The sequence below is a fragment of the Anomaloglossus baeobatrachus genome, chromosome 2 (assembly GCF_048569485.1).
Source record: "Anomaloglossus baeobatrachus isolate aAnoBae1 chromosome 2, aAnoBae1.hap1, whole genome shotgun sequence".
NCBI classification, from domain to species: domain Eukaryota; kingdom Metazoa; phylum Chordata; class Amphibia; order Anura; family Aromobatidae; genus Anomaloglossus; species Anomaloglossus baeobatrachus.
Window position 1 is genome coordinate 350,407,021 of NC_134354.1, and position 12,573 is coordinate 350,419,593.

At 44.2% G+C, this 12,573-nt stretch overlaps 1 protein-coding gene across 1 annotated transcript in view; it reads right to left on the bottom strand.

Annotated features, from left to right (window-relative positions):
- Nucleotides 1-4,969: 4,969 nt before the first annotated feature.
- Nucleotides 4,970-12,573, bottom strand: part of LAPTM5 (lysosomal protein transmembrane 5) — a 156,696-nt gene continuing 149,092 nt past the window's right edge. Inside the window, exons 7-8 of the mRNA XM_075333696.1 lie at nt 9,823-9,921; nt 4,970-5,281 (exon numbers count right to left, since the gene is read on the bottom strand). Of these exons, the coding sequence (XP_075189811.1) occupies nt 5,210-5,281; nt 9,823-9,921 (171 nt within the window). The 3' untranslated portion in view covers nt 4,970-5,209. The remainder of the gene's footprint in view (nt 5,282-9,822; nt 9,922-12,573) is intronic.

Sequence of the window (12,573 nt, forward strand, 5' to 3'; positions counted from 1 at the left end):
CCTTATTAGGAATGAATTGTGCACTGCCGCTCCCCTCATCAGGTATAAAAGTGCCCCATTCTGATGATCGGTGAAGGTTCCAGGTGAAGGACCAACACTAATCTATAAGTTATCACTAGTGATGAGCAAGCACTACCATGCTCAGGTGCTCAGTACCCGTAACAAGTGATGAGTGAGCACTACCATGCTCAGGTGCTCAGTACCCGTAACAAGTGATGAGCGGGCACTATCATGCTCAGGTGCTCAGTACTCGTAACTAGTGATGAGTGAGCACTACCATGCTCGGGTGCTCAGTATTCGTAACTAGTGATCAGTGAGCACTACCATGCTTGGGTGCTCAGTATTCGTAACTAGTGATCAGTGAGCACTACCATGCTCGGGTGCTCAGTATTCGGAACTAGTGATGAGCGAGCACTACCATGCTTAGGTGCTCAGTACTCGTAACTAATGATGAATGGGCACTACCATGCTCGGGTGCTCAGTACTCGTAACTAGTGATGAGCAAGCACTACCATGCTCGGGTACTTGGTACTCGTAACTAGTGATGAGTGAGAACTACCGTGCTTGGGTGCTCAGTACTCGTAACTAGTGATGAGTGAGCACTACCATGCTCGGGTGCTCAGTACTCGTAACTAGTGATGAGCAAGCACTACCATGCTCGGGTGCTTGGTACTCGTAACTAGTGATGAGTGAGAACTACCATGCTCGGGTGCTCAGTACTTGTAACTAGTGATGAGTGAGCACTACCATGCTTAGGTGCTCAGTACTTGTAACTAGTGATGAGCAGGCACTACCATGCTCGGGTGCTTGGTACTCGTAACTAGTGATGAGTGAGCACTGCCATGCTCGGGTGCTCAGTACTCGTAACTAGTGATGAGTGAGCACTACCATGCTCGGAAGCTCAGTACTTGTAACTAATGATGAAGGGGCGCTACCATGCTCGGGTGCTCAATGCTTGTAACCAGCATTTGGATGCTCAAATGAGTGCGACTCAAGTACCGAGTATAATGGAAGTAAAGGAGGGACTGGAGCATTTTTCCAGGAAATCTTCTGGAAAAATGCTTGAGTTCCCCTTTGACTTCCATTATACTCGGTACATCCGAGCATCCGACCTGCTCCTCACGATTATCGAGCACTCGAGTATAGTAGTGCTGACTCATCACTAGTTATCTCCAATCTGGTAACTGAAAGAGAAAAGAGAAATTGTGCATAACCAAATCTAGAACTGGGTCAATAGTAGGAAGAAGAAAAATGCCAAAGTGTTTCTTAAAATTGTTTTCTTCTTTTATTAATGACATGCAAGCACTGACAATCGTATGCAAACGTATGTATCAATCGTTTCAAAAATTCCTATGTTCAAGCTTTAATATTAGAAGCTGTAAAAAAAGTGTGCCTTAAGGAAAATAATCAAAACATCTAAACAATACTAGGCACACCAATGCTTGGAATTTACAGGGCTTCCAGCCTTTATGAAAATGAAGCATAAAGTGTATTGCAGTCAACGATATGAAGCTATCTATGGTGATACAACAGCACAATATTTCCCTCTGCTTAAAAACTCTGGGCTTACGCAGATATTCTGGGTAGAAGAAGCATTGAATGGATGAAAAGAGGAGCCAGCACACTGATGATATGCAACAGAACAACCAACTGGCCTCTGAATAAGGCCTAAGGGAATCTCTAATAGAGCAATATTAGGGTATAAGCCTCAACACCCAATGCAAAGTCTAAAGGCCCTGTCACACACACAGATAAATCTGTGGCAGATCTGTGGTAGATCTGTGGTAGATCTGTGGTAGATCTGTGGTAGATCTGTGGTAGATCTGTGGTAGATCTGTGGTAGATCTGTGGTAGATCTGTGGTAGATCTGTGGTAGATCTGTGGTAGATCTGTGGTAGATCTGTGGTTGCAGTGAAATTGTGCACAATCAGTGCCAGGTTTGTGGCTGTGTACAAATGGAACAATATGTCCATGATTTCACTGCAACCACAGATCTGCCAAAGATTTATCTCTGTGTGTGACGGGGCTTTAGGCACTGATGGAAACAGTCGAGTGCTGCAGTCGTGTGGCCGTGAATACCGGGGTTCACCTATTAATTGACATATCAGTTATCAGTAGCCAGTAGCTAGGTCATACAGTAAATGCTGGATTACCGCTTTATACATTTTATAATGAAAAGTTGTGCATCTTTCTAATGTATTTGATTCTATTTCTCATCGTTTTCATGATCACTGGGGAAATTCTTATTTACATTCAGACGCAGAAAACCTGTCCTGGTCTTGTGTAACTGACAAAGGGGTGTGGCTTAGCATGGCGTAGGTAGCTCAAAGCTTTGTCTTAGGCCTGAAACACACATCCGTGAAACACGTGCGTGTTTGGTCCGTTTCCGTGTATACTGGAGACACGGCCAAACGTGCACCAATGTTATTGTATGATAAAAGCTCCACGTGCGTTTTTGATGCATGTCCGTTTGTCCGTGTCCGTGATCCGTACCTGTGTGCGTTTTGCACGGCAGCATGTCCGTTTTCTGCCAACACGCAGAACGGACCCAATGAAAGTCAATGGGTCTGTGCGCACGTCCGAGTAACACAGACGCATCTCTGTTTGCTCCCTGTATGTTTTGTGGTTTTTCATGTGATGTCGGTCTTTTTTCTTTTTCTGTTTCGTTCTCTCCCTCAGTCCGTCCGTCGGTCGGTCTCTATGTCTGTCGGTCGGTCTCTCTGTCTTATCTGTCCCTCTAGCTGTCTGTCGGTCAGTTCCCCCCCCTCTCTCATACTTACCGTTCCCCGATCTCCGGCGCGGCACTGCATGGCTGTTATAAAAACTTCGGCGGCTTTTACTATTTTGAAAAAGCCGGCCGCCCATTAATCAATCTCGTATTCCCTGCTTTACCCGCCCACCGGCGCCTGTGATTGGTTGCAGTCACACACGCCCACCACGCTGAGTGACAGCTGTCTCACTGCACCCAATCACAGCAGCCGGTGGGCGTGTCTATACTGTGCAGTAAAATAAATCAATAAATAATTAAAAAAAACGGCGTGCGGTTCCCCCCATTTTAATACCAGCCAGATAAAGCCATACGACTGAAGGCTGCTATTCTCAGGATGGGGAGCCCCACGTTATGGGGAGCCCCCCAGCCTAACAATATCAGTCAGCAGCCGCCCAGAATTGCCGCATACATTATATGCGACAGTTCTGGGACTGTAACCGGCTCTTCCCGATTTGCCCTGGTGCGTTGGCAAATCGGGGTAATAAGGAGTTATTGGCAGCCCATAGCTGCCAATAAGTCCTAGATTAATCATGTCAGGCGTCTCCCCGAGATACCTTCCATGATTAATCTGTAAGTGACATTTAAAAAACACACACACACACACGAAAAAATAATTTATTAGAAATAAAAAACACAAACAAAGTCCCTCATCACCAATTTATTAACCCCGACAAAGCCCTCCATGTCCGGCGTAATCCACGGACCTCCAGTGTCGCTTCTAGCTCTGCTACATGCAGGTGACAGGAGCTGCAGAATACACCGCCGCTCCTGTCAGCTCCACGCAACAAATGAGGTGAGTAGCGCGATCAGCTGCTGTCAGTCAGGTAACTCGCGGCCACCGCTGGATCCAGCGGTGACCGCGGGTAACCTCAGTGTCAGCTCAGCTGATCGCGCTACTCACCTCATTTGTTGCGTGGAGGTGACAGGAGCGGCGGTGTATTCTGCAGCTCCTGTCACCTGCATGTAGCAGAGCTGGAAGCGACGCTGGAGGTCCGTGGATTACGCCGGACATGGAGGGCTTTGTCGGGGTTAATAAATTGGTGATGAGGGACTTTGTTAGTGTTTTTTATTTCTAATAAATTATTTTTTCGGGTGTGTGTGTGTTTTTTAAATGTCACTTACAGATTAATCATGGAAGGTATCTCGGGGAGACACCTGACATGATTAATCTAGGACTTATTGGCAGCTATGGGCTGCCAATAACTCCTTATTACCCCGATTTGCCAACACACCAGGGCAAATCGGGAAGAGCCGGGTACAGTCCCAGAACTGTCGCATATAATGTATGCGGCAATTCTGGGCGGCTGCTGACCGATATTGTTAGGCTGGGGAGCTCCCCATAACGTGGAGCTCCCCATCCTGAGAATACCAGCCTTCAGCCGTATGGCTTTATCTGGCTGGTATTAAAATGGGGGGGGCCCGCACGCCGGTTTTTTTAATTATTTATTTATTTTACTGCACAGTATAGACACGCTCACCGGCTGCTGTGATTGGGTGCAGTGAGACAGCTGTCACTCAGCGTGGTGGGCGTGTGTGACTGCAACCAATCACAGGCGCCGGTGGGCGGGTAAAGCAGGGAATACGAGATTGATTAATGGGCGGACGGCTTTTTCAAAATAGTAAAAGCTGCCGAAATTTTCACAACAGCCGTGCAGCGCCGTGCCGGAGATCGGGGAACGGTAAGTATGAGAGACGGCTGCTCAATTCAGTCACTCGGGGGATTAGCGGTCACCGGTGAGTCCTTCATGGGTGACCGCTAATCAGTACAGGGCACACAGACAGAGCCACAGCATGACAATGAAGTCGGGTGAAGTTCACCTGAGTTCATTCTCATCGCGCAACTCTGTCTGCTGTCTGCCGACATGTATCAACGACATTGTGCATCACACACACACATGGAACATTTTACAACACACACACATGTCAGTTATTTCACTCACGCACACACGGACATTCCACACGCACATACGGTTAGCATACGGGATACACACGCTGGCCACACATACCATAAAAGCGGACCTAAAAAACGGAAAACGGACCCGAAAAACGGCCCGTATCACACGTGCGTGGTTTTAACGGATGTGTGTTGGAGCCCTTATGGGAAGAAATCGTTGTGTTTGCTTCAGAGACAATCACAGTTCAGATCCAAGGAACGGATTTTCAGTCCTAGAAATATCCGCAGAATATATCTACCCCCATAATGCCCAATGCAGCCGTGTAATCTGTATGATCAGAACAGACCTTATATAATTCATCATACATGTGGAACTTTTCTATATTGTGACTTTGTCTTATGAGCAAAATGTATTATTTGTTGCCACATGTCCTGTTCCCTTTGGTGCTTGTTTGCTTTCAGTGGCGTTCTCCATTCTCTCAGCATCAGGTACAGGATGATAGGAAGCTTTTAAGACAGAAGCAGTTGTTTATGTACATTTCTTGTTACACTGTGGAGTATGGAGGGGGTAAATCCTTGGATTCCATTACTGCCTCCTTATAAGATGGAAGTGCTGCCTGTAAAACACAGCGCATAATTTAACATTAACATACAATATTTAGAAATATGAATAACTTGTAAATGTATTACAAAACATTTTCTAGAAGTCATTGACTTTTTCAATTTCCCTCTACAATATTTATACATTGGTTACATGATAGTTTGTATACTACAAGTCCACAGAATGTTCCATGGAAGAGGTGATAATTGAGTTCCCCTTTAAGAATGGTGGCAGAACATTGTGAACAATGGTAGTCTTTATTAATTCACAAAGTGGCACAGAAAGATTTGTGGTTGCGAATACACAAAGTGGAACAAGGAGCTTGGTGGTTGCAGGACAGACTTATTGTCACAGGACAGTAATTTTGTGGAACATAAACCCTCATGTATCAAGTGGCTTTTAACCCAGACTGGGAACTTGCAGCACCAGACCACCATGAGTCTGATTGCTCCTGCTGTGGTTGCATTCTTCATTGTCCCTGCGAGTCCTGAGGAAGACTTCCTTCTGAATTCCCAATTGAGGTGGTATTCACAGAGTGGCACTATCCACTCTGTAGTGTTAGGTGAAGACCTCAGGAGGTCCCCATGACCACAGAGTCACTACCTGTGACTTACAGCTACCCTCGACAGTGAGAATATAAATGTGCAGAACACCAAATCTTCTCCAACTCAGTGCCCCTAACTGACATTCAGCTGACATCTTTATTTCACACAGCTTCTATCCTACCTATAGCTCTTTGATGGACAAGTTTCAGCCACCTGACTTTTGCAGATTACAGGAGCTCTCAGACACCTTATGCAATTTCATTGTACATTCTTCAGTTTCTGACTTTCACTACTTGACCCTTCTACCTAGAGCCAACAGTCAACCAAGTTAAGCTTGCATGACACTTCATGTAGCATCTGCCACACACTGACTCTCTTCCAGTCAACCAGCTCTATATGTAACCTACATACAGTTCCTGCTACAACAGAACTATTTAGTCTTAGCATTCAACTTTTCCATGGATTACAAACAACTTTGTAGTAGGACCAGGAGGACATTTCCTTGTGAAAGTCTATTCATGGTATTTCGCACATGGTCTTCTTTAGATGGTGGCTAGAGGCTGGAATGGAGATCGATTCTTTTCAGTGGTGAGTCCTGCTTTAGCCTTGGATGCAGTTATAGCTGGAGAATGTTCTGGAGATCACATGGGCAACGAGATGAAAAGTCCTTCAAGAGGGAATATCATACTATTCCTACTCGTGGCATTATGGTAAGGAATTGCATCATGTATGGACCCCTCTAGTCTATATTCCAAGTAAACTAACAGCTTTTTGTTATATTGCTTTTGTTGTGGAAACAGTTGTATGGCCATTTCTGCAAAGGAGCCATTTTTCAACATGACAACACCGGATCACCTGTTGCTTGTGCTACTATTAGTAGCATGTGTGGCCTAAGCATGCTGTCATGGCTAGTAACATTTCCAGAGTTGTGTCCCATTGAGCACATCTGGAATGTTATTGGTCGGCAATTGCACAGGGAGCTGCCAGCAGCAGATCTTGATGATTTCCATGCCAAATGCATTTAGCGAGGCAGAACATACCTCAGGAAATCATTAAAGGGAATCGGTCACCAGGTTTTTGCTGCATAATCTGAGAGCAGCATTGTCATGATGTATGTAGTTTTCTCCATCCCATATTTTTGTATAAGATGCCATGTGATGTATTTTACCTTCTCACTGTATTTGCTGTAATACTATGTCTTGGGATGTAAGTGACCATACCTTCCCCCCAGCCTGTATCATATTGCAATCAGGCTTCAGCAGTAGCTATTGTCATTGATTTGGTGGGGGTTGCATATATATATTGTTCTTCTCAGCATGGGACTTCTCCAATCTACAACTTGGTAAACAGAACAGAGCCAGCAATCTAAAGTCCATTCATGCATCAAATGGCCAGGGGGAGGTGTGCCCACCTAAGGGGCTGATCCCAGGAGGAGAAGAACATGTTAGTTCAGTTAGTTGGATCTCGGCTGGAGAAGGACTAGGATCTATAGCTGAGGCTGGATCCTGGGGTCTGTGTGTGTGGACTGCTACAGACTGGAGATCCGCGGCCACGTGGGATTGTGTTTTGTTGTTCACCCTGTTGGACTAAAGGAACTCATATAAGGACCATTGCCCTAATTTCCCTGGCATCGGAATACCAGGCGGTGCCCCTGGATCTTTTGTTTTTTGTTGTGGACTCCTTGCAGATTTGAAGGATTTATATTTATGTTTGCTGCTTTATCTTTGTGGTTCCAATAAAGCCCTTTGGATTGTTCCTTGGCCTGGCGTCCCTCACTGCTCTGTTGCATACCCCGTCACAAGCATAATGTAGGAAAAGAAACCCTGATTGCAGCAACATGTCACTTCCTAATGTAGTTTTTATAAAATCATTCCTTTACCAGCAGAAGAGTTAAGGCCGCTTTACATGCGACATCGCTAATGAGATGTCGTTGGGGTCACGGAATTCGTGACGCACATCCGGCCTCGTTAGCGACGTCGTTGCGTGTGAAACGCATGAACGACCGTTGACGATCAAAATTACTTACCTGATCGTTGATCGTTGACGCGTCGTTCCTTTCCCGATTATCATTGCTGTTGCAGGACGCAGGTTGTTCGTCGTTCCTGCGGTAGCACACATCGCTATGTGTGACAACGCAAGAACGAGGAACATCACCATACCTGCGACCACCCGCAATGAGGAAGGAAGGAGGTGGGCGGGATGTTTTTCCCGCTCATCTCCGCCCCTCCACTTCTATTGGGCGGCCGCTTAGTGACGCCGCTGTGACGCCGCACGAACCGCCCCCTTAGAAAGGAGGCGGTTTTACGGCCACAGCGATGTCGCTAGGCAGGTAAGTATGTGTGACGGGTCCTAACGATGTTGTGCGCCACGGGCAGCGATTTGCCCGTGACGCACAACCGACGGGGGCGGGTACGCTGACTAGCGATATCTATAGCGATATCGCTGCGTGTAAAGTGCCCTTAACACTAGAGGATTAGTAAATCTGCTGCCATGCAATCCAACCACATCCCCACCTCTGATGGCGGAGTTATACAAAGCTCAGCTTTCAGAGAACTGGGAGATTTGCAGCAGATAAAAAAAGATTTTATTGTAAACTGCAGCTTGTTGCCCAGTAAGTGATAGATTGATAGTATTAGAGACATTGCCTCTACATTATGCTGCTTTCAGATGGCGTAGTAAAAACCTGCTGACATAATCTGTATAATAACCTCAATGATCCCAAGCCAAGGTTTGTAAGTGCATGCATTCTGCAAGTGTTCCTCGGACTCAGTATTGAATAAATTGAGACGTTTTGAACATTCTGTTTACATTTTGTCATCACTCCTGTGATTTTCACAATTCCATGGCTATTCTTTCTCCCACAATACTATACAATGTACAATAATGTTCTCTAATATTTGAGATAGACATATAGTATGTACAATTACACACGACACATATATACATTTATCTGCCTTGGGTGATTCTTTACCGCAATCTACAATATCAGCATGCTATGATGTCCGCCAGTGGCAGAGGGAGCATGTCATCCCTGGTCTACTTGCACTAATTGTATTTGCTTTAACAGTGAGATATTTTTATCTGTATGAATGCAGTTGTTTGTTATTTAGATTTCCATATATATTTATTTTATGCTGATGTGCTTTCTCTAGGAAAGAAATGAGAACTATAGCTGTTCCTACCTCATTGAGCCCAGTGATTGGTGGTTATTGTGCGTCGTAGTAGTGACGTTACATCCTGTCTTCTGAGACAGGAGCAACAGCAGAGAGGTTTCTATGAAGCCAGACAAGTCCTGTTATTGTTTTGCCAGCACAACAGCATTAAAGGGACCCTGTCACCAGATTTGGTGACTGTAAGCTGCGGCCACCATCAGTGGGCTCTTATATACAGCATTCTAACATGCTGTATATAGGAGCCCAGGCCGCTGTGTAGAACGTAAAAATCACTTTATAATAGTTACCTAAGGGGAATTGCGGTGCAGACTGGTCAAATGGGTGGCTCCATTCTCCGGATGCGGCGCCGCCTCTTTCGGCCATCTTTGTACTCCTTCTGAAGCCGGGGCGCATGGCGCGTCCTACATCATCCATAATTACTGGTCCCGTGCAAGCGCACTACAATACTTTGATCTGCCCTGCTCAGGGCAGATCAAAGTGCACCTGCGCAGGACCTCAATGCTGGCAAGGGTGCATGACGTAGGACGCGTCATGCACCCATGTTTCAGAAGAAGGAGGACAAAGATGGCCGAAAGAGCAGGCGGCGCACACGGAGAACAGAGACACCCATCTGACCAGTCTGCACCGGACCGACCGTTTACGTGAGTATTATAAAGTAATTTTTACAGTTCTTCACAGTTCTACACAGTGGCCTGGGCTCTTATATACAACATGTTAGAATGCTGTATATAAGAGCTCACTAGAGGTGGCCGCAGCTTATAGTCACCAAATCTGGTGACAGGTTCCCTTTAAATAGTTATTCATGGAAAACCACTTTCCTGCGGTTATGTGAACATTACCTTTGAGACTCCTTTCAGAATATCCTTGTCTTTAGATGGATTCTTTGCTGGATCATTTGAACCTTTGAAGACTCTCCAGACACACCAGATCATCAGTGCCTATAGACAAAGTGTTTAGTTATTCATTCATGGTTTATATATGTACTACTGAATTATTCAGTTTTTATATAGACATCATGTAATCCTTTATTAGGACATTCAAGCTCACATATTGACTTGTATTGATTTGATTTTCCATATAAAGTACACTAGAGCTATTGAGACACAAGATTAACATTACAACCACTAAACAAGGGGAATTAGAAATGCTGTTTTCTTCACTCAGATATTTTCAAACTAAAAAACAAACACTTGAATATTATCTATAAAGGCTAAGTTTGGGTATACAATCCCAGATTATTGACCAATCAGCCTGATCTCACAGATGATGGAATCAGTCTGAGTTGGCGATTTACACCAACAGATAGTTTGCAAGGTGCATTTACACTGTTCGATCTGCTGCCATTAAATATCCGCTGGTTGGCTAACTGTAAGATAATTGTTAGTCGTTTAATAGCCTGTTTAGAGGTTGACTGCACAATCGCGAGCACAATCGCTAATACAATAGAGTATCATTGTTATCAGTAGTACATGTCATGTTTACACAGGATAATGGGCTGTAGTTGACAATTATTTTCAAAGGTGTTGTCCGATATCAGAAAAGTTTGCAGTTACTCCATACTACAGGTTGACAAATCTTGACAGTATGCCATGGGCACACTGTCATGATTCCCCTGTATTATCCCTGTGTATGTATGCAATTTGAATATGCTGATTGGTCTCATTTGGCTTCTCTCAATACAAGAGGATTGGGAGAAGCTAGATGAGACTATCCAGCACATGATGCAAGTATGCAAATCACATCCATCCGATCATGCAAATGCCCACTAGCACAAGGAATACAATGTCATTGTCCCTTATGCAGGAGTGGGCTCAGATATATTTCAAATTTTGTTTGTGGGCTGTAACTTGCATGTCACATTAGTTTTAGGCAGATAAGAAATATTTTAAAGTGAATCTGTCAAGTCATTTTCTAGTACAGTACTAATAATATCTTTAAATAGAGCTTAAGGAGACCTTTCAGGATCAGTCATTTTTATAGCTCTTCATTATTCTGTTATCTTGCTGTAAGTTCCAGAGAATTCAGTGTGACATAGTAACTAATCAAGTGTACATTAATATAACTTGCATACTCACTGCTCCCCCCACCCACCTCCCAGTACAGTCATTCTCACTGCTTAGAGGTGGGAGGGAGTATTGGTGGGGGCAGCAGTTCAAAGTCCATTCAGATATACTATCACTGATGCCAGCACTGAGAGGTGGGAGGAGGGAGCATGGCATATGCAGTTTGTATTTACTAGTTACTATGTCACACTGAATTCAATGGCGCTTACAAGAAGATAACAGGATAAGGTACAACAATAAAACTTACTGATCCTGAAAGGTCTCCTTAAGCTCTATTTAAAGATTACATTAGTATTGTACTACAAAATCACCTGACAGATTCCCTTTAATAAGACGATCCGGCTTGTAAAGGTGTAGTACTACAGTACATTTCTGTTGCTTATTTTTCTGTGTAGATGTAAACAGCTAAGAACAAAGTTTTATGTGTTTTTACAGTGCCTTGCGAAGGTTTTTGGCCCCTTTGAATTTTTCAACCTTTTCCCACATCTCAGGCTTCAAACATAAAGATAAAAATGTTAATGTTCTGGTGAAGAATCAACAACAAGTGGTACACAATTGTGAAGTTGAACGATATTTGTTGTTTATTTTAAACTTTTGTAAAAAATAATAAACTGAAAATTGGGGCGTGCAATATTATTCATCCCCTTTAAGTTAATACTTTGTAGCGCCACCTTTTGCTGCAATTACAGCTGCAGTCTCTTGGGGTATGTCTCTATCAGTTTTGCACATAGAGAGACTGAAATTCTTGCCCATTCTTCCTGTGTAAACAGCTGGAGCTGAGTGAGGTTGGATGGAGAGCGTTTGTGAACAGCAGTTTTCAGCTCTTTCCACAGATTCTCGATTGAGTTCAGGTCTGGACTGTGACTTGGCCATTCTAACACCTGGATACGTTTATTTGTGAACCATTTCATTGTAGATTTTGCTTTATGTTTGGGATCATTGTCTTGTTGGAAGACAAATCTCCATCCAAGTCTCAGGTCTTTTGCAGACTCCAACAGGTTTTCTTAAAGAATGGTCCTGTATTTGGCTCCATCCACCACCATGTTTGACAGTGGGGATGGTGTGTTCAGGGGGATGAGCTGTGTTGCTTTTACGCCAAACATATCGTTTGGCATTGTGCCCAAAAAGTTTGATTTTGGTTTCATCTGACCAGAGCACCTTCTTCCACATGTTTGGTGTGTCTTGCAGGTGGCTTATGGCAAACTTTAAACATTTTTTATGGATATCTTTGAGAAATGGCTTTCTTCTTGCCACTCTTCCATAAAGGCCAGATTTGTGCAGTGTATGACTGATTGTTGTCCTATGGACAGACTCTCCCACCTCAGCTGTAGATCTCTGCAGTTCATCCAGAGTGATCATGGGCCTCTTGGCTGCATCTCTGATCAGTCTTCTCCTTGTTTGAGATGAAAGTTTAGAGGGATTGCTAGGTCTTGGTAGATTTGCAGTGTGTATGATACTCCTTCCCTTTCAATATGATCGCTTGCACAGTGCTCCTTGGGATGTTTAAGGTTTTGGAAATCTTTTTGT